This window comes from Fomitiporia mediterranea (assembly GCF_000271605.1).
Source record: "Fomitiporia mediterranea MF3/22 unplaced genomic scaffold FOMMEscaffold_5, whole genome shotgun sequence".
Lineage (NCBI taxonomy): Eukaryota > Fungi > Basidiomycota > Agaricomycetes > Hymenochaetales > Hymenochaetaceae > Fomitiporia > Fomitiporia mediterranea.
This window is the reverse complement of record NW_006760390.1, coordinates 468,396-487,572: the sequence shown is the minus strand read 5'-3', so window position 1 is coordinate 487,572 and position 19,177 is coordinate 468,396. Positions and strand designations below refer to the sequence as shown.

The window sequence follows — 19,177 nt, the reverse complement described above, 5'->3', positions numbered from 1 at the left end:
GCTGTGGAATGCCCCAAGATGTAGGGACTAAGGAAAACCTGACGCAGCTCAACGTTTACGGGCTGAATTGGGTGTTAGGAATTGATGTCGATCCACAGAAGCCTAACCAAATTGGGACTGAAGTCATAAAGCTTGGCAAATTAAAAATAGCATAAAGAAAACTGGTATTTGCTGGATTCTATAAGCCAATCCAAAGTCCGAGTCTCTAACTGAAGCTTAGATATCGATACTGTAACTCTATACCGACCGGTCTATAGAAGCTCTGTAGGCATTGAGATGGGACACATTGGCTTGGTCTCCACAAACATGCCTTTCGTGCATGGCAAAGTCGCTGAAGCTGGAAACCCTTAGAGCTCTCCCTTGACTGCCTTTGAAACAGACTCTGCAAAGTATTCGATGTTCTTTGCATTCAACCCAGCCTACGACGAAAAGGGGGTGAGTTTTATCAGAAGAATAGGGAAGGATGAGGGAAGATATGATACCATTGAGATGCGACCGTCTGCTGTCATGTAAATGTGAGCCTTTTCGGCCAATGCTCTGGTTTGAGGCTGAGTCAACCCAGTGAAGCTAAAGAAAGGGATTTATACTTATTAGCTTACTACTAGAAAAGACTAAGAAGACCGCACCTGAACATTCCGATTTGCGACTTGATGTGGCCCCACTCTCCCGGAGTGTTTAGGCCGACGAGAATGTCATAGAGTTTTGAACGCATGCTGGTTTAGAGTCGGATTAGGGCTGAGGAGAGCATGCAGTTTAGGCCGAAAATCTCACCTGATTATTCGGTCTGCCATCCCTTTTACTTCACCTTCCCATTGCGAATAGAGCTCTGGTGAGCTCAAGATAGTATTCGCAATACGCGCACCGTGAACAGGCGGGTTAGAGTACATAGGGCGGATGACTATGAAAATATAAGATCAATATTCTCTCATTTATGAGAAGATGGTCAGGGCGTACCTATCTTCAATTGACTATCTACACGTGCCTTCTCTTCGGGAGAAGCAGTCGTCAAAGAGAACGCCCCAACACGCTCGCCGTATAGACCCATGTTCTACAAAAATGGCAGAATTTTGAATTTGGTAAGTCAACATAAGTGACGTAACACGTGTTAATATACCTTCGCAAAGGACTGGGCGAGTGCGATCTGATGACCTTCCTCTACAAAGTGTCTAACTGCAAAGGCGTCACGCGATGTAGAACCCGAAGCAAAACCTTGATAGGCCATGTCAAAGAAAGGGAAAAGTTTCTTCTCCTTAACGATGTTTGAGATCTCTTTCCACTGCTCTTGGGTCGGGTCAATACCTGTTGGGTTGTGTGCACACGCATGAAGGAGAACAATGCTTTGTTCAGGCGCGTTCTAATAATACCGTAAGGAATGGAGGTGAACGAGTATCAAAGTACGAGCACATACCAACAAGTCCTCCTTCAGTCCGGCAAAGTCAAGACCAACGGTCTTCTTGTCGAAGTAGCGGTAGCCTCTAACTTCAAGTCCGGAGTCACGGAAGACTGGTGTGTGGTTTCCCCACGAGGGCACTGGCAGGTAGATGACCTTGGCGTTTGGGTAAAATCGGGCGAGGAAAGCACCACCAATGCGAAGTGCACCAGTTCCCGAGATTGATTGTGTGACAGCAATCTGTACATAAATGTATTAACAATATCACGCCACGCCTTCTTTACAACAAAACGTACAGAGTTTTCAACCAAGGGTTTGCTTTCTGCGCTGTACGCGAGCTTAGCCGCATTTTTTGTGAACTCAGGAAGACCCGTGATGGGAAGGTACTCCTTGTCGAGCTCGGTTGATGACAAGACATGTTCAGCCTGTAACAAATACCAATGTTAAACCAGGCACCGGAAAGGAAAAGATATGGCTCACCTTCTTTACACTAGGAAGAACATAGGGCTTGCCGTCACCATCACGGTACGCGCCCACGCCCAAATTGATTTTGCGGGGATCTTTGTCTGCTTTGAACGCTTCAGTGACACCTGTTTTCAGAGCCATGTGGCGTCAATACGCCTTCACAAACACGAAATATTCTTGAGAGCACAGACCGAGAATTGGGTCGGGCGGACCAGCTGGGACTGCAGACCAGGTTGACAATGCGCGAAGAGCCGCTCGCGCACGCGGGATCCTTACAACAGTAGACAACATGGATAGCTTTTGGAGGAAGGAGGAGGAAGGAAAGAAGGATGAGATTTTGCTGAAAACCGAAAGACCGCAATGCGGCAATAGAGGTGGATGCGGGGAAATCCGGACTGGCGTGGGTGGAATCCGGAATCATGATGATCCTATGTGTGTGCTTTGATGTACAAAAAATCTTTCTCCCTACTGTCTTCACTGCCCATCGAGCAAATAGTGACTTTCTAACAAGCTACGACGACCACAATAATTATATTGCGGAGGGAATAGACGGCTTCACAGGAAGCACCCAAAATATCCACGAAGTGAATGAATTCTCCGTGGTCATATTTCACACGATCAACACCAATTGACTCGTCCTGCGTCATTTCTGACAGCTTCGTCATTTTGATCCTTTCGCTACACCCCCACCAACTCTCATGAAAAAAGCTGTCGAAACTGTCAAAAATATCGTTAAGAATCCAGAGGCTATGACTGAGCCACCTGCATCTGAGGACAACCAAGGTGTCAACCCGTAGGTACTTTCCAACGTTATAAGTTCATATCGATCTTGACTGATCATTCAAAGAGCAAGTCAAAGTCAGGAAGCACCTCCAGCAGATGTGAGTGAATGATACAATATCTTATTCTTGACCAGGATACAAGCAAAAATCGAGCAGGTGCAGGGTACAACAAGTGGCGAGGGACAGGCCGAAGGGGAGAGTAAGGGACCCTCAAAGAACGAACTAAAGAAAAGGCAAAAAGAGGAAGAGAAAGCTCGGAAAGCTGCAGAGCGTCGTGCAAAAGAAGAGGAGGCCGCCAGGGCAAAGGCAGCAGAAGAGGAAGCCAATGTAAGCATGAGCATGGCGCATATATCCCACTATCCTTATATATGTACTTAATAACTTGACATAGGACTTTGCCAAACAATACTATGGAAAGCTCCCGTTGAACCGATCTCAAGAACGAGCGAATCGTCACAGAGATACCATTGCTTCTCTACCGGGGAAACTTGGACAGAATGTTCTCCTTCGAGCTCGGGTGCAGACGTCTCGTGCAACGGGCAACAAGATGGTATTCCTTATGTTGCGGCAGCGCATTGATACTGTACAGGGACTTCTCATGGCGGAAGAAGGGAAAGTTTCGCGTCCAATGATCAAATGGGTTGCTAGCCTTGCTGATGAGAGTATTGTCCTTGTCGAGGGAGTCGTCGATAATCCGAAGGAAGAGGTAAAGAGCGCCACGGTGAAGGATGTGGAAATCAAGATCAGCCAGGTGTGATTTCTCGTGTAGGCCATAAATTAATATTTTTGCTTACATTTACGATGCAGATTCACCTCATCTCTGCGCCTGAATCACGGCTGGCTTTCACTCTTGAGGATGCGTCGCGTGCTGAGAGCGATCTCCAGGATTCTGACAAACAGTTCAAAAACGTACTTCTCGATACGCGTTTGAATAATCGCGTTCTCGATCTCAGGGTAGGGAAGAGCAGTTTCTTTTCATTGCCAAAGGCTCTGATTATTGCGTAACAAATTGAAGACCACAACAAACCAAGCTATTTTCAAACTGCAGGCCTCTGTGCAAAACTTCTTCCGGGAGTTCCTCGACTCAAACGGCTTCACAGAGATCCATACACCGAAATTACAGGGTGCTGCGACAGAGTCTGGTGCTTCTGTCTTCAAAGTTAGCTACTTCAAGGGTATGTCTTATTACTGAGCTTGCTCACAAAAGCAATTCCGACACTGTGCCAGGAAGTGCCTTTTTGGCTCAGTCCCCTCAGCTTGCAAAGCAGATGGCTATCGCCGCTGACTTTGAGCGTGTGTATGAAATTGGCCCTGTCTTTCGAGCGGAGGATTCCAACACTCACAGGCATCTTACCGAGTTCATTGGTCTGGATTTGGAGATGTCAATCGAGGAGCACTATCATGAGGCTATGGAGCTTCTAGACCGGCTATTCCTTTCAATCTTCAGAAATTTAAAGGAGAAATGTTCGAAAGAAATTGAGACCGTTGGCCGCCAATTCCCGGCCGAGGAGTTCAAGTGGAGAGAAGGTCCTGAAGGCACCCTCAAATTGACCTTTGCACAGGCCGTCGATTTGCTGGTGGAGGACGGCGTTGATCGATCTGCCCTTGACGACATTAAGTAAGTGCAGACCGATGCAGTGTCCGAATTTTTACTGATGCATGTGCTTCAGTACGGAAAACGAAAAGCGTTTGGGAAGACTCGTGAAGAAAAAATATGATACCGATTATTTCATCGTCGACAAGTTCCCCATGGAGCTCCGGCCATTCTACACCATGCCCGATCCAAACGATCCAGTGAGTCCGGAATGCCCCGATTGTCTCTTCTTCAGCTCATCGATTGCGACAGAAACTATCGAACTCGTATGACTTCTTCATGCGAGGCGAAGAAGTCCTCTCGGGAGCACAGCGTGTGCACGATCCCCAGCTACTGGCAGAACAAATGAAGAGTAAAGGTGTGGACCCTGAAATGATGAAGGGATACATGGATGGCTTCCGACTTGGATGCCCACCGCATGGTGGGGGTGGTATTGGTCTGGAACGTGTGCTGATGCTGTATCTGAAGCTCAACAACATCCGGAGGGCAACTATGTTCCCAAGAGACCCGAAGCGTCTCGAACCTTGATTGAAGTCGTAAAGGCTAGAACAGATAGATCGATGTAGAGTTACTTGGTCTAAAGTCCCAAATTGTATCAGTGTTTCTATTTCCACCGAGTTGTTGCACGGCAGCAAATCAACAACATATCATTTCGACAGAGGTCGTCTTGCTCTTCTTCTATTAGAGTTGAAGAGCCTGGACCGTAATTCAAACAAAATACATTTCAATTCATGTTTTAACGAGGCCCGACAGAACTGAAGTCTGAGAACCGCGGCCGCGGAGAAATTGTCAGGTTTAGAAGTAAGCAACATTTATAAATGCGTCAAATACATTACCAAATTTGGCATGTCAGATCCTGCAATTCTTCATTGAATGGGCTCTTCTCTTCAGACTTCGAGCCTGAAAATTTCTGAATTGCCAGCACATCTCCGAATCGCGGTTCTTGACTTTGATGTCGAGTGTCTGCACATGCTGCTGTCCCTGGCCACGAGTAAGGTTGGTGGTGTATGGGGCGTCGTTTGCTTGGGGCCGAGCATTTTGTCCTTTCTCACTGAATCTCAGACTCAGCAATCATCCGCACAAGCATGCCACTCTCTGATTATACCCCGGGGTCCACTTCTCAGATCGTTTTGAAAACAAGCAAGTAAGCAGAGGAGTCCGATTTCCGTAGCTTCACGCAGCGACGCATCCTCGACTAGCAGCTTCACTCTCGGCTTTGTTTCGGTAAACAAACACATCAGTGAGATTATAAACCTCGGAATCTCTCATTTCCCTCATTTCGACTGTGTAGGACGGTGATAGCTCATGATCTGGCGGTACCGGAGACAACCTAACCGGACATTGCGGACATCTCCTGACTGCTCATCCATGCTTATTTTGTTGTCGAGACGCTCACGATGGCGGGCCGCCCTTGAACATCCGAAGCCCGTCGTTTAAACCTCGGGTGCCCGCAAGAAATCGAGCAATTGGGTCGTTTTACATCTCAATGTTCTACATATATAATGCCTAGCCAGCTGTTAAGGTCTTTAGAGTCTCTGTCTGGCGACTGAGCTTCTGCAGCGGATGATGCTTCTCCATCCTCTAACGTTAGTCGTGTCATTGGCGACGTTGCCTCTGCTATCGTCTGCTGCTATCGCTCAGCAGGCATACAACTGGGCAAATGTCAAAATCGGTGGAGGTGGAGGCTTCGTGCCGGGCATCATTTTCAACCCATCCGAAAAGGGTCTCGCGTATGTACGGACGGACATAGGCGGTGCCTACAGGTTGAACTCTGATGATACGTGGACTCCTCTTTTGGACTTCGTAGACAATGAACGGTGGGGATACTGGGGTGTCGACGCGCTTGCGACAGATCCTACTGACACAGACCGTGTCTATCTTGTGAGTAGGGCTGGACGCGATGAATTTCGTTTATTGCTAACTTACAAGTTTGAAGGCCACGGGAATGTACACAAATGACTGGGACCCGAACAATGGACACATCCTTATTTCAGATGACCGAGGAGACACTTGGACGGCGGTCGAACTGCCCTTCAAAGTAAGAATTTTTGCACCAAACCATGCCTTCAGCTAATTACTTCAAAGGTGGGCGGAAACATGCCTGGACGAGGGATGGGAGAGGTAAATCCAAGTACCATACAGCGAATACGTCCATCTGATGACTGATGTTCCAGCGTCTCGCCGTCGACCCTCATGATAACTCAATCCTGTACTTTGGTGCACGTTCTGGAAATGGTCTCTGGAAATCCACTGATCAGGGCGCGACCTGGTCAAAAGTGGCCAGTTTCAAGGATGGAGGTAGATTGTATTTTTCAGTGAAATAGCTTGAGCTTAACAAATCTTCCTTCTATAGGCAGTTACATACCTGATCCAACTGACACTACCGGTTATAACAGCGACAAAATTGGTATATCGTTCGTGACCTTCGATTCGAATTCTGGCTCTAGCGGTTCTGCTACTCCAAGAATTTTCGTTGGAGTAGCAAATCTAGGATCTACGAATATCTACGTTTCTGAAGATGCTGGTAGCACTTGTCAGTACTTCATGAACCTTACACTACTCATTCTTTTTGACGTCTCACTACTCACTAAACATCCGTAGGGAGCGCCGTTCCGGGTCAAAACAGCACTTTCATGCCACACAAGGGTGTTCTTTCTCCTGCCGAAAATACTCTCTACGTCTCTTATTCTAATGGAGCTGGGCCGTACGACGGAACGCTCGGTGAGCTGATACGGGTCATGTAGATTTTTCAAGCCCCCTTACACCAAGCAAAACGGTTGATAGGTTCTGTATACAAGTACAACATATCGTCGAGTGTCTGGACCGACATCACTCCTGTCTCTGGTAAATTTGTTTTGTCTAACTCGCGTTCGACATTACCCTGACGAACGCCCTACAGGTAGTGATCTGTACTTCGGTTTTGGCGGTCTCAGTGTCGATCTCCAAAATCCAGGCACCGTCATGGTCGCTGCGCTCAACTCCTGGTGGCCGGATGGGCAAATCTACCGCAGCACCGACAGTGGCGCAACGTGGTCGCCTCTGTGGGCTTGGAGTGCCTCTGGTTATCCTAACATCGACAGATTCTACTCGTACGATGACTCGCTGGCACCATGGATTGGTCCTGACTATGTCGAAACGACTCTTGGAACTCTCCAAATTGGCTGGATGATGGAATCGCTGTCAATTGATCCATTTGATAGCAATCATTGGCTGTATGGCACCGGAGGAACCATTTATGGAGGATACGATCTGCTGAAATGGGATACGACGCACAACGTCACTCTCAAATCTCTCGCAGACGGTATGGAAGAGACGGCTATCCAGGCACTGCTCTCCCCTCCAACAGGTCCTAATCTCCTGAGCGCGATGCTCGATCTTGAAGGTAAACATTGTCGTTTCGTTTAATGAACACTCTTGTTGACGCCAGTCCAAATTGTGGTCAGGTTTCGTACACAAGAGTTTCACTGAGCCTCCAGTGAGCTCTTATACCAATCCATCATGGTCTGGCGCAGTAGACCTGGATTATGCCGGCAATGTACCAACGAATATCGTGCGCATTGGGAACGATGACAGCTCGACAGGCAAACAGGTAGCGATTTCCACGGACTCCGGGACAACATGGTTAGTTTTCATTATCGTAATTGCTAATATACTTGTTAAATGCAACTCGACAGGTCTCAAGACTATGGTGCCGCCGATAACGTCACCAGTGGAAAGGTAATGGGAGCTGTTTCCTTTATTGGGCAGAAAAACTGACTACAATAGGTTGCATTTTCGGCCAACGGTGATACTGTTCTCTGGAGAACGAGTGCCAACGGAGTTCAGGTCTCTCAATACACGAACCCGTTTGCTTCTGTCCCGACTTTACCGGATGACGCACAAATAGCTTCGGACAAAGTCAACAATTCCGTATTTTACGGTGCTTCTGGATCCAAGTTCTACATTTCGAAGGATGGAGGAAAGACGTTTTCGTCCATCTCCGCCTTAGGTTCTTCCACTACTCCCGCGAGAGTGATTGTCCATCCAAGCGTCACTGGAGACGTATGGGTCTCCACGAATAAGGGTATCTTCCATTCGGTGGATTTCGGTTCGACATGGACACAGCTTGCTGGAGTCACTCAAGCATGGTCAATTTCCTTAGGAGCACCAGCTAAGACTGGTGGATACCCTGCCCTCTTTGCCATCGCGGCTTTCGGTTCTCAGTCTGGTTATTTCCGCTCAGATGACCAAGGTGAGAGATTTTGTTGAGGCTGGTTAGCAATGAAAGCACTGACTAGGTCAGGCGTCAACTGGGTTCAGATCAACGACGCTTCGCATGGCTTTGGCTCGTTTAGTGCTAATGTTATCAGCGGTGATCCCCGCGTTTATGGGCGGTGAGTTAAACGGCAAAGCCCTACTTATTTCATCTTGATAACTTGACTTCAGTGTCTATGTCGGGACAAATGGCCGTGGCATCTTCTACGGTGATGCGACAGGTCTGACCTTACTCTTTGTTGCATAACATTTACCAACATATTCCGTTCAGGTTCTGCACCTTCTCCGACAGTCACTGCAACGACGACCTCCGTCAAATCAACTTCCACAGTATCGACAACAGTAAGCAGATCAACCACCAGTATCATCTCGACTAGCCCGTCTGTCACCACCACCACTGTGGTATCAACTTCAACACATGCATCAACGACTAGCTCTGCACCGGCAGCAACGCAAAGTGTATACGGACAATGCGGTGGTATGTACACGCTTCATTCGCATATATGGAAATTAAATCCGTGCATTAGGAAATGGATGGACTGGACCGACAGTTTGTGCAAGCGGATCTACTTGCACCTACAGCAATGATTGTGAGCAATTCCGCCCTGTGAAGTTCTCGAACGTATCTCATCATTTACTTGAATAGATTACTCGCAATGCGTCCCGAAGTGAGGAATCTGAATGTTGTCACTTTGGTCTTCCTATGTAGCTGCAACATTATTACTGGGATGGTCCCGAGGATTGCGTGGTGCTGCTGAGCTGGCTAAGTCTTACTCGACCTTTCAAGTTTATTCGAAAACATGCTTTGCCTAAGTCTTTGATCGGTTCATAACACCGCAAGCTGGTGCAGGTTCGCATCTGAAAGTAAGGAGTCTTGGAACACGAAAGCCTGGTCAAACGGTACACATGATGATTACCCAAGTTGTTGCCCGCATGCATTCCCCTTTCTATCCAGTCAATTTTATCTCACCAAATCAATTCATAACAGTCGACCGCATTTACCTCCATGCTTCTCACAGTAAGGAAGTCCGAGGTGCATTGAATGCCACGAATGACAAGGGGTCTAGGGATCATGCCACGTTTGTCATCTTCCCAGATGTTGGCACCCGCCTGTTCCGTTCTAGTCCCGTGGTTTCACCCTGCTTCCATTCTCTATTTAAATAAGTGCAATAACAGCAACTGGGTCCAGACAAATTCATGAAGCGATGCGTAGGCAATGATCACTCAGACTCTCGGCATTGCTCATAATGCTCATCTCTAGTCATTCGCATTGCAAATAAGTATCTTATAACGAGGGCCATATCGGAACAAACACAAGGGATAATGCTGATATACCCTCTCTCTGCTCTGTCTGTGCTTGCCATACCGTCAATACAATTGCAATAGTCGGTGGCTCACGATCACCTCGCTTCCATCGTTTCGTTCTGGTCTCCGATTCACCGTTGGACTTGAAGGCCGGCTTGAGCGGTTCCGACAGATTGTACTGGCTGGCTAAATGATACACACTGACCGGAACTAGAGTCCTCGATGGCTAAACCTGTTCTCGATCGCTTTGCAACATGCCCGCCCCGTACATTCCGCATTACCGAATGAACTATGGTGTTGGCCACATGTCTACAAGTGTATGTTCGTACTCTATCTGGTTCACCTCCAACTTACATATTCCCAGTGACTTATATTGGAGTATTAATTTTGATGCAACGAGCACTGGTATACCCAGCCGGAAATTTGTATTTCTCGGGTCCGGAGATGCATACAAGTAGTGGTGTTTTGAAAAATTCTCGGCCTAGTCTCCGCAGTCATGAAGTATCCTACTTATTCTCCGCATGCTTTCCCCTTCTCTAGAAACCTTTGTGAGTGTGTACCTTCACTGTACCTGTAGCCCGGACGTACATCTCGACACCCACTTACTGACCTGCATTATCCTAGACATAGCATATAGTCAACATTAGGCCACTATGCACCTACGAAACCATCTGCTTCTCTTGCTCTTTGCCAAAGCTGCACATGGGCACCACGCATTCAAGCCTGAACAGACTCCGACAGATGCATTTGCTGCAAGGGTAGTGAAATCGGAAACTCGTTGCGCATCTAGCAAGGGCTTGCGAACGAGTCCGTTGGCTCACGCTGCTAACTATAAGCTGGTCGAGTCGCATGTAGGTTTTCATTGACCATAGCCATGGTATTTCTTATAATCTCTATATAGTCCGGCAGTAATTTCTTTGATAACTTTACGTTCTGGGATAAGAGCGATCCCACCCATGGTATGTTTGCTGTACAGACTCAAAATCAATGTAAGCAGGCTGCTTACTTTTACTCACTCGCAATAATAGGCGCCGTCAACTACCGCAGTCGATCAGATGCTGTTAATATTAACTTATGCTCCAGTGACACTGATTATCATTGACCTTACTACGTGCAGGAAGCAATGAACCTCACGGGCGTCAATAATGTCGGAAATGCATACATCAAAGTTGAGACAACTCCGGTAGTCTCTGGGAATCGATCGAGTGTCCGTATCGGTACAGACAATACCTTTACTAGTCCGTTAGCTATGTCGAATTCAGCTTGTCTGTTTATAACTAACGCAATATTTAAGAGGGAATATTCGTCATTGATGCTCTCCATATGCCGCACGGATGTGGCACTTGGCCGTGAGTGCGGGTCATATGTCAATGCTGAACAATATTTTGATTTCTTGCAGGGCTTTTTGGTCGACTGGTTAGTCTGACACTTGATAATGGGAGTACTCCGAGTGCATAAATCGTGACGACGTTCCGACAGGTCCTGATTGGCCCACGTATGGTGAAATAGACATCATAGAGGTAAGTGGCTGGGGGTCATGAAGATATGCGTCTCCACTGTGCTAAATATCAGCGTTGACCTAGGGTGTGAAGTGAGTCGCTGAGTTTCGAGCATTCTGTTTCGTAGATTAATTCCTTGTACAGCGAGTATACGCGAAATAAGGCTTCAATCCACACAGCACCTGGATGCTCTCTGCCATCAAATTCATCCCAGGTTCTTGGAATGGAAGCAACTCTGGTCGGGTCAACCGACTGCGATGCAAGGAAAACAAGGGACCAGGGATGCGGAATGAGGTCCAACTCAAATATCACCTTTGGCTTAGGTTTGCTTCTCCTAAACTCCACACGGAACGATTAAATAATTATCTGCTAAGGATTTAATTCTGTCGGGGGTGGTGTATATGCCCGTACGCTGACTTGCTTTTCTCAGCACAGCAGAAACTTATAATAATACTATACAGTGGTTTGGAGTGACAAGGAAATTGTCGTGCATTTCTTCCCTCGCGATTCTATCCCACAGGACTTATTGAGCGATTCCCCGACGCCTGATACTTGGGGAACACCAATGGCCCGCTTGCCATCGACGGATTGTGATATAAACAAGTTCTTCCAGAATCACACAATTATTATCAACACTGCTCTGTGGTACGTATATCATAATGATCCGCGGGCTCCATGTATCTAGAGAATGGGCGCTCATTCGTCTTTATTTAATTAGCGGTGGTTGGGTTGGGGGCTTCTGGAATCGAACAGGTGTGGCAGGGCAAGGCGCTAGTTGCGCTGCGAGTACAGGTTATGCAACTTGCGAAGACTTTACACGGAACAACGGAGCTGCATTTCGTGATGCCTATTGGGAAATAGCAAGCATGAAGATATATAAGCATGTTCGAAACCGTAGCTATTCAGTATTCGGAAGTCCTGTACCCCATTTCCAGGCCTGACATCTTGTTATGAGCGGCAAACCGTAGATATTAGTATAGCTCTATGCCGAAATTCTATCGTATGAGTTGTTTTTGGGGGCGGAAACAAAGGCGGGAACGGTGAAGGTGATTAAGTGAGAGGGTTGTGTTGTGTAGTATTCAGCACCAAATAATCCGTCAAGAAGTTTGCTAGTTGTATGTGTAGGTGCGGTTACTGGAATCTCACGTCTCTTGGATAGTGCAGTAAAGAAAAACTCACTTTCGTTCTGGGTTTACCTCTCAAAAATAACGCTATTTCCGTATTCCGTGGAGTTTATGATTTATTTGAGCAATTATCTAGTTGACGGAGTCTTGAGCAATAAAATCTGCGGCGTCTAGCCGAATTCGTGCAGATCATCGGCTACGTTGCCTGGTTTGGAAGCTGAGCTGGACAGAGTCATTCAAGAATTTTGGGCGTGCTACTTTATATATGCTGCGAGCCGTCCTCTTGCGGCGCCTCTCTCATCGATTACTTCCCCTCACTACTCCTAGTATACGTTCTCCCTCTAGAGGCTTGTTGACAATGTCTTCCGCTACCGAAGAGACTCTTTCTCAAGAAATTTCTGAGCAGTCCACAAGCTCAAGACTGACAGCTCAGCCGTGGCTGCTCCGGAGGAGGCCAAGAAGAAACTTGCGGAGCTGAAGAAGAACTTGAATATTATGAAGAATGCGGCTAGTGGTGGAAAGGATGCTGGTAGAAAGAAGGAACGATTACTGCTTAAAACCGCACAGGTGCGCGCCTCAACAACCCCCGTGTGCAATAATATTCTAGTCTTACATAGATAGGGAGCCAGAGACCATGGCCCAAGTGAAATTTTTTGTCGAGAGCATGTCGAACGTATCGTGAAAGACTGCTTCATAACATACGGAGGAGGCCAACTCGATACTCCAGTCTTCGAGCGAAAAGACATCTTAACGAACAAATACGGCGAGGACGCCAAACTCATCTTCGATTTAACGGACCAGGAAGGAGAACAGTTGTCATTACGATACGATGACATTGGCCATGGTTATAGCCAAATGACTTGAAAGGTGGGCGGAAACATACCTGGACGAGGAATGGGAGAGGTTACAAATACAACATATCGTCGAGCGTCTGGACCGACATCACTCCTGTCTCTGGTAAGTTCGTTTTGTTAACTCGTGTCCGACATTACACTGACAAACGCCCTACAGGTAGTGATCTGTACGTCGGTTTTGGTGGTCTCAGTGTCGACCTCCAAAAGCCTGGTACCGTCATGGTCGCTGCGCTCAACTCCTGGTGACTTGATCGGCAAATCTACCGCAGCACCGACAGTGGCGCAACGTGGTCGCCTCCTTGGGCTTGGAGTGCCTCCGGTTATCCCAACATCGACAAATTCTACTCGTACGATGACTCGCTGGCACCATGGATTGGCCCCGACTATGTCGAAACGACCCTTGGGACGCTTCAGATCGGTTGGTTGATGGAATCTCTGTCAATTGATACATTTGATAGCAATCACTGGTTGTATGGCGCTGGAGAAACTATTTACGGAGGACACGATCTGCTGAAATGGGTCATGACACACACAACGTTACTCTCAAATCTCTTGCCAACGGTATGGAAGAGACGGCCGTCCAAGGGCTGCTCTCTCCCCCAACTGGTCCTAATCACCTAAGCGCAATACTCGGTGTCGAAGGTAAATACCAGCTTCGCGAATGATTAACGTTCCTGCTGATGCTTGTCAATACCTCGATCAGGTTTCGTCCACATGAGTTTGACTGAGCCTCCAGTGAGCTTTTATACCAACCCGGTCCCCATGTGGTCTAGTGGCGTGGACTTGGATTATGCTGGTAATGTACCGGCGAGTATTGTGCGCATTGGGAACGGCGACAGCTCGACAGGCGAGCAAGTAGCGATTTCCACGGACTTCGGGGCAACACGGTCAGTTTTCATCGTCGTAAATGCTAAAGGTACCGCTAAATGCGACTCGACAGGTCTCAAGACTATGGTGCCGCCGATAACATCACCAGTGGAAAGGTAAGAGAACCTATTTCGTCTATTGGGAGAAAAAACTGACTACAATAGGTTGCATTTTCGGCCAACGGTGATACTGTTCTCTGGAGAACGAGCGCCAACGGAGTTCAGGTCTCTCAATACACGAACCCGTTTGCTTCTGTCCCGACTTTACCGGATGACGCACAAATAGCTTCGGACAAAGTCAACAATTCCGTATTTTACGGTGCTTCTGGATCCAAGTTCTACATTTCGAAGGATGGAGGAAAGACGTTTTCGTCCATCTCCGCCTTAGGTTCTTCCACTACTCCCGCGAGAGTGATTGTCCATCCAAGCGTCACTGGAGACGTATGGGTCTCCACGGATAAGGGTATCGGTGGATTTCGGTTCGACATGGACGCAGCTTTCTGGAGTCACTCAAGCATGGTCAATTTCCTTAGGAGCACCAGCTAAGACTGGTGGATACCCTGCCCTCTTTGCCATCGCGGCTTTCGGTTCTCAGTCTGGTTATTTCCGCTCAGATGACCAAGGTGAGAGATTTTGTTGAGGCTGGTTAGCAATGAAAGCACTGACTAGGTCAGGCGTCAACTGGGTTCAGATCAACGACGCTTCGCATGGCTTTGGCTCGTTTAGTGCTAATGTTATCAGCGGTGATCCTCGAATTTTCGGACGGTGAGTTAATCAACGAAAAGACCTGCTTGTTTCTTTCTTATATCTCGTCCAGTGTCTATGTCGGGACAAACGGTCGTGGAATCTGCACCTTCTCCAACAGTCACTGCACCGACGAACTCCGTCAAATCAACTTCCACAGCATCGACAACAGTAAGCAGATCAACAACTAGCATCATTACGACTAGCCCGTCTGTCACACCACTGTGGTATCAACTTCAACACATGCATCAACGACTAGCTCCGCACCAGTTGCAATACAAAGTGTATACGGACAATGTGGTGGTATGTACACGCTTCATTCGCATATATGGAAATTAAATCCGTGCATTAGGAAATGGATGGACTGGACCGACAGTTTGTGCAAGCGGATCTACTTGCACCTACAGCAATGGTTGTGAGCAATTCCGCCCTGTGAAGTTCTCGAACGTATCTTATAATTTACTTGAATAGATTACTCGCAATGCGTCCCGAAGTGAGGAATCTGAATGTTGTCACTTTGGTCGTCCTAGCTGCAATATTATTACTGCGATGGTTCCGAGGATTGCGTGGTGCTGCTGATCTCGCTAAGTCTTGCTCGACCTTTCAAGTTTATTCGAAGATATGCTTTGCCTAAGTCCTTGATCAATTCATAACACCGCACGCTGGTGCAGGTTCGCATCTGAAAGTAAGGAATCTAGGACACGCAAGCCTAGGCAAATATTACGCACGATGAATACTCAAGCTGTTGTTCGCATGCATACCCCTTTCCATCCATTCGATTTTGTCTCACTGAATGAACTTATGGCAGTTGACCGCATATGAGATCATGCTCCTCGTGGAAAAGGAGTCTAAGGTGCATTGGATGCCATGAGTGACAACGGGTCTGAGGATCTTGCCACGCTTATCGTCTTTCCCAAATGTTGACACGCAACTGGTCTGTTCTAGTCCGTGGTTTCATCCTGCTTCAATCCTCCATCTTAAAGTAAGCTCGATGGCAGCAAGTGGGCCTAGACAAATTTATGAAGCAACGCGTAGGTCATGACCACTCAAACCATCGGCTTTGCTCATAACTCTTATCTCTAGTCATCCGTATTGCAAATAAGTATATCTGATGGTATGGGCCACATTGGGAACGTAACAGATAATGTCGATACACCACTCTCTGCTTTGTTTGTGCTTGCCATACCGTCAATATGGTCGTAATAGTAGACGGCTCACGATCACATCGTATCCATCATTTCGTTCTGGTATCCGATTCGCCGTTGGACTTGAAGGCCGGCTTGAACGGTTCCGATAGATTGTGCTGGCTAGCTAAACGATATACGCTGGTCGGAACTGGAGTCCCCAGCCGGCTAAAGCCGTTCGCGACATGTGGTCAACACCATGGTTCACTTTAATGCGGAATGTACGGGGCAAACACGTTACATATGTTCACACCCTATCGTTTTGTCTCTGACTTACATATTCTCAGTGACTTAGAGTCAAACGGCAATCACTGCCCTCCAGATTATTATGCCCGAGGCTGCGTATTCCATGGTGCCAGGCGCGTCGTATTGGAGTATAAAATTTTTGTGCGACGACGACGGATATTCCCAACCTGAAATTTGTATTTCTCGGGTTCGGAGGTGCATACAAGTAATTAAGTTTTCATAAATTCTCGGCCTGTCTCCGCAGTCATGAAGTATCCTACTTATTCTCTGCATGCTTTCTCTGCTCTGGCAGTCCTCGTGAGCGTGTACCTCGACTATACCCGTAACCCGGACGCACATTTCGACACCCGTTTACTGATCTGCATTACCTTGGACCCAGCATATAGTCAACATTGTTATTATGCATCTGCAAAACCGTCTACTCATTTTGCTGTTTGCCAAAGCGGTACATGAAGCCCACGGATTTAAGTCCGAACAGACTCCGACAGATGCAATGGCCACGAGGGTCGTGAAATCGGATACTCGTTGCGCATCCCACAAGGGGTTGCGAACGAGTCCGTTGGTCGCTAACTATAAGTTGGTCGAGTCGCATGTAATTTTTCATTGACCACAGCCGGGGGAGTTCTAATAATCCCTGTACAGTCTGGCAGGAACTTCTTTGATAACTTTACGTTCTGGAATACGAGCGATCCTACCCGAGGTATGTTCGCTACTCAAACTCAAAATTAGTATAAGCAACCTCCTCCATTTTGCTCACTCTCAATAATAGGCGCCGTCAACTACCGCAGTCGATCAGACGCTGTAAATATTAACTTATGCTCCAGTGGCACTGATTATCATTGACCTTACTACATACAGGAAGCAATGAACCTCACGGGCGTCAATAATGTCGAAAATGCATACATCAAAGTTGAGACAACTCCGGTAGTCTCCGGGGATCGATCAAGTATCCGTATTGGCACGGAAAATACCTTTACTGGTTCGTCAGCTCTGTCGAATATAGCTTGTCTGTTAATACTTAACTCGACATTAAGAGGGAATATTCGTCATTGACGCTCTCCATATGCCTCACGGATGTGGCACCTGGCCGTGAGTACAGGTCAACGAGTCAATACTGAACGATATTTTGATTTCTCGCAGAGCTTTCTGGTCGACTGGTCAGTCTGACACCTGATAATGGGAGTACTCCGAGTGCATGAATCGTAACGACCTCCTGACAGGTCCTGATTGGCCCACATATGGTGAAATAGACATCATAGAGGTACGTGGCTGGGTGTCATGATGATGCGTCTCCCCACTAAATGTCAGCATTGACCTAGGGTGTGAAGTGTGTCACTAAGGTTCTAAGCATTCTATCTCTCAGACTAACCCCCTGAACAGCGAGTATACGCAAAATCAGGCTTCAATCCACACGGCGTCTGGATGCTCTCTGCCATCGATTTCATCCAAGGTTCTTGGAATGGAAGCGACTCTGGTCGGACCAACTGATTGCGATGCAAGGGAAACAAGGGACCAGGGATGCGGAATGAGGTCCAACTCAAATATCACCTTCGGCTCAGGTCTGTCTCTCCTAAGCATCACACGGGACAATTGAATAATTATCTCAAAAGGGTTTAATTCCGTCGGGGGCGGCGTATATGCCCGTACGCTGACTTGCGTTTCTCAGCACAGTAGAACCTGATTATAATACTATGCAGTGGTTTGGAGCGACAAGGAAATTGCCGTGCATTTCTTCCCTCGCGATTCTATCCCACAGGACTTATTGAGCGATTCCCCGACGCCTGATACTTGGGGAACACCAATGACCCGCTGGCCGTCGACGGATTGTGATATAAACAAGTTCTTCCAGAATCACACAATTATTATCAACACTACTCTCTGGTACGTATACCGTGAATTATCGGCTGGGCCCATGTATCGAATGGATGGACACTCAATTGTCTTTATTGCTTAGCGGAACTTGGGCTGGCCTTATTTGGAACCAAACAGGTATAGCAGGACAAGATGCTAGTTGCGCTGCAAGTACAGGATATGCAACTTGCGAAGACTTTACACAGAACAACGGAACTGCATTTGTTGATGCCTACTGGGAAATAGCAAGTATGAAGGTATATCAGACTGTTTTAAAACTGTAGTTATCCGATGCTCGAAACTCCAGTGCATTATTTCCGGGTCTGCCAATCTGTTACGGGTGGAAAACTGTAGATCTCAACATAGTTGTATGCTTGAATATTATCATATAGATGTTTTTGGGACGGAAAATAAAGGTATCAGCGGTGAAGGCAGCTTAGAGGGAAAGTTTTGTCGTGACGTATTCAGCACCAGGTAATCCGTAAGGAAGAAAGGGCCTAGAAAAGCACTTGATAGTCACGGTGGTATCAATAGGCGTGGTCAAACCTCGCGATTCAGTGTGCGATTCACCTGCGCGATTCACTTTCATGCAAAGTGAATCGCGGACCCCGGAACCCCAGCGATTCGGGGTGAATCGCACTGAAAGGTGAATCGCACTTTGACACGATTCGCCTTGCGATTCACCCCCGCGATTCACCTCTACTCATATCTATTTCCAAATATGTACATGTATTACAAAAGTAAAACTAAGCTTCTTTTCACCTCTAAATTCCAAAAACAATAAGATGATTTGCCTCTTCCTTGTGAGTACTACAGCATACATACTGTCCTCTGTTCTGCAAAAAATCCTTGTGTTCTCTGCTACCAAGCTCTGTCGTCTTCTTGCACATCACTGCACACATATCAAGTCCTTCTTGACATGGCCAAATGTATATGCACAAAAAAAACTACATCACCAAATCAAACACGAAAATGTATTGGAATTTACTGCTAAGACATATATTTTTTACATATTGTGG

At 47.1% G+C, this 19,177-nt stretch overlaps 6 protein-coding genes across 6 annotated transcripts; 5 read left to right on the top strand and 1 right to left on the bottom strand.

Annotated features, from left to right (window-relative positions):
• Window positions 1–145: 145 nt before the first annotated feature.
• FOMMEDRAFT_105655 (glutamic oxaloacetic transaminase AAT1) lies at window positions 146–2,187 on the bottom strand. The gene is made up of 10 exons (XM_007265102.1): window positions 2,047–2,187; window positions 1,871–1,980; window positions 1,687–1,815; window positions 1,409–1,630; window positions 1,115–1,354; window positions 955–1,048; window positions 772–898; window positions 627–713; window positions 483–567; window positions 146–419 (listed from the first exon to the last, which is right to left on the bottom strand). Exons 1-10 carry the CDS (start codon window positions 2,144–2,146, stop codon window positions 348–350), a joined length of 1,266 nt encoding a protein of 421 aa, XP_007265164.1. The 5' UTR covers window positions 2,147–2,187; the 3' UTR covers window positions 146–347.
• A 143-nt stretch (window positions 2,188–2,330) lies between these two features.
• FOMMEDRAFT_18963 (aspartyl-tRNA synthetase) lies at window positions 2,331–4,936 on the top strand. The gene is made up of 9 exons (XM_007265101.1): window positions 2,331–2,648; window positions 2,703–2,736; window positions 2,794–2,964; window positions 3,029–3,388; window positions 3,445–3,591; window positions 3,653–3,812; window positions 3,865–4,255; window positions 4,308–4,431; window positions 4,484–4,936. The coding sequence occupies exons 1-9, from the start codon at window positions 2,554–2,556 to the stop codon at window positions 4,757–4,759; spliced, it is 1,758 nt and encodes a 585-aa protein (XP_007265163.1). The 5' UTR covers window positions 2,331–2,553; the 3' UTR covers window positions 4,760–4,936.
• Window positions 4,937–5,350: 414 nt separating this feature from the next.
• FOMMEDRAFT_166938 (uncharacterized protein) lies at window positions 5,351–12,305 on the top strand. The gene is made up of 29 exons (XM_007265100.1): window positions 5,351–5,471; window positions 5,523–6,112; window positions 6,168–6,269; window positions 6,317–6,352; window positions 6,406–6,529; window positions 6,585–6,764; window positions 6,833–6,952; window positions 7,016–7,075; window positions 7,131–7,613; window positions 7,675–7,852; window positions 7,906–7,948; window positions 7,997–8,462; window positions 8,514–8,604; window positions 8,657–8,706; window positions 8,757–8,963; window positions 9,013–9,075; window positions 9,132–9,694; window positions 9,747–10,107; window positions 10,155–10,338; window positions 10,415–10,641; window positions 10,692–10,749; window positions 10,819–11,028; window positions 11,085–11,139; window positions 11,190–11,310; window positions 11,374–11,381; window positions 11,434–11,612; window positions 11,664–11,696; window positions 11,751–11,934; window positions 12,008–12,305. The coding sequence occupies exons 2-17, from the start codon at window positions 5,795–5,797 to the stop codon at window positions 9,155–9,157; spliced, it is 2,547 nt and encodes an 848-aa protein (XP_007265162.1). The 5' UTR covers window positions 5,351–5,471; window positions 5,523–5,794; the 3' UTR covers window positions 9,158–9,694; window positions 9,747–10,107; window positions 10,155–10,338; window positions 10,415–10,641; window positions 10,692–10,749; window positions 10,819–11,028; window positions 11,085–11,139; window positions 11,190–11,310; window positions 11,374–11,381; window positions 11,434–11,612; window positions 11,664–11,696; window positions 11,751–11,934; window positions 12,008–12,305.
• Window positions 10,695–12,230, top strand: FOMMEDRAFT_82293 (glycoside hydrolase family 16 protein; the record flags this gene model as incomplete). The annotated part of the gene is made up of 9 exons (XM_007265099.1): window positions 10,695–10,779; window positions 10,912–11,028; window positions 11,085–11,139; window positions 11,190–11,206; window positions 11,270–11,324; window positions 11,434–11,612; window positions 11,664–11,696; window positions 11,751–11,934; window positions 12,008–12,230. Coding segments are annotated over 9 exons (948 nt in total), but the record flags the coding sequence as incomplete, so codon positions are not given.
• Window positions 12,306–13,028: 723 nt separating the features above from the next.
• FOMMEDRAFT_18948 (Oligoxyloglucan reducing end-specific cellobiohydrolase) lies at window positions 13,029–15,451 on the top strand. The gene is made up of 10 exons (XM_007265098.1): window positions 13,029–13,370; window positions 13,425–13,909; window positions 13,971–14,154; window positions 14,208–14,250; window positions 14,299–14,602; window positions 14,640–14,756; window positions 14,808–14,898; window positions 14,951–15,180; window positions 15,230–15,292; window positions 15,349–15,451. The coding sequence occupies exons 2-8, from the start codon at window positions 13,783–13,785 to the stop codon at window positions 15,066–15,068; spliced, it is 984 nt and encodes a 327-aa protein (XP_007265160.1). The 5' UTR covers window positions 13,029–13,370; window positions 13,425–13,782; the 3' UTR covers window positions 15,069–15,180; window positions 15,230–15,292; window positions 15,349–15,451.
• Window positions 15,452–16,070: 619 nt separating this feature from the next.
• Window positions 16,071–18,512, top strand: FOMMEDRAFT_154635 (uncharacterized protein; the record flags this gene model as incomplete). The annotated part of the gene is made up of 15 exons (XM_007265097.1): window positions 16,071–16,263; window positions 16,552–16,692; window positions 16,751–16,899; window positions 16,950–17,007; window positions 17,077–17,108; window positions 17,166–17,286; window positions 17,342–17,396; window positions 17,448–17,464; window positions 17,528–17,568; window positions 17,627–17,634; window positions 17,688–17,866; window positions 17,918–17,950; window positions 18,005–18,188; window positions 18,262–18,407; window positions 18,466–18,512. 15 exons carry the CDS (start codon window positions 16,071–16,073, stop codon window positions 18,510–18,512), a joined length of 1,404 nt encoding a protein of 467 aa, XP_007265159.1.
• Window positions 18,513–19,177: the final 665 nt, after the last annotated feature.

Bases quoted from the DNA above. Each gene is read 5' to 3' on its own strand.
- FOMMEDRAFT_166938 (XM_007265100.1), top strand. From the start codon at position 5,795: ATGATGCTTCTCCATCCTCTAACGTTAGTCGTGTCATTGGCGACGTTG. The intron at 6,353-6,405 runs GTAAATCCAAGT...CTGATGTTCCAG, and splicing joins CTGGACGAGGGATGGGAGAG to CGTCTCGCCGTCGACCCTCA. The intron at 8,463-8,513 runs GTGAGAGATTTT...TGACTAGGTCAG, and splicing joins TTTCCGCTCAGATGACCAAG to GCGTCAACTGGGTTCAGATC.
- FOMMEDRAFT_18948 (XM_007265098.1), top strand. From the start codon at position 13,783: ATGGGTCATGACACACACAACGTTACTCTCAAATCTCTTGCCAACGGT. The intron at 14,603-14,639 runs GTGGATTTCGGT...AGCTTTCTGGAG, and splicing joins CTCCACGGATAAGGGTATCG to TCACTCAAGCATGGTCAATT. The intron at 14,757-14,807 runs GTGAGAGATTTT...TGACTAGGTCAG, and splicing joins TTTCCGCTCAGATGACCAAG to GCGTCAACTGGGTTCAGATC.
- FOMMEDRAFT_18963 (XM_007265101.1), top strand. From the start codon at position 2,554: ATGAAAAAAGCTGTCGAAACTGTCAAAAATATCGTTAAGAATCCAGAG. The intron at 2,965-3,028 runs GTAAGCATGAGC...AACTTGACATAG, and splicing joins CAGCAGAAGAGGAAGCCAAT to GACTTTGCCAAACAATACTA. The intron at 4,432-4,483 runs GTGAGTCCGGAA...CGATTGCGACAG, and splicing joins TGCCCGATCCAAACGATCCA to AAACTATCGAACTCGTATGA.
- FOMMEDRAFT_105655 (XM_007265102.1), bottom strand. From the start codon at position 2,146: ATGTTGTCTACTGTTGTAAGGATCCCGCGTGCGCGAGCGGCTCTTCGC. The intron at 714-771 runs GTGAGATTTTCG...ACTCTAAACCAG, and splicing joins ATGGCAGACCGAATAATCAG to CATGCGTTCAAAACTCTATG. The intron at 420-482 runs GTATCATATCTT...TTTTCGTCGTAG, and splicing joins CAGACGGTCGCATCTCAATG to GCTGGGTTGAATGCAAAGAA.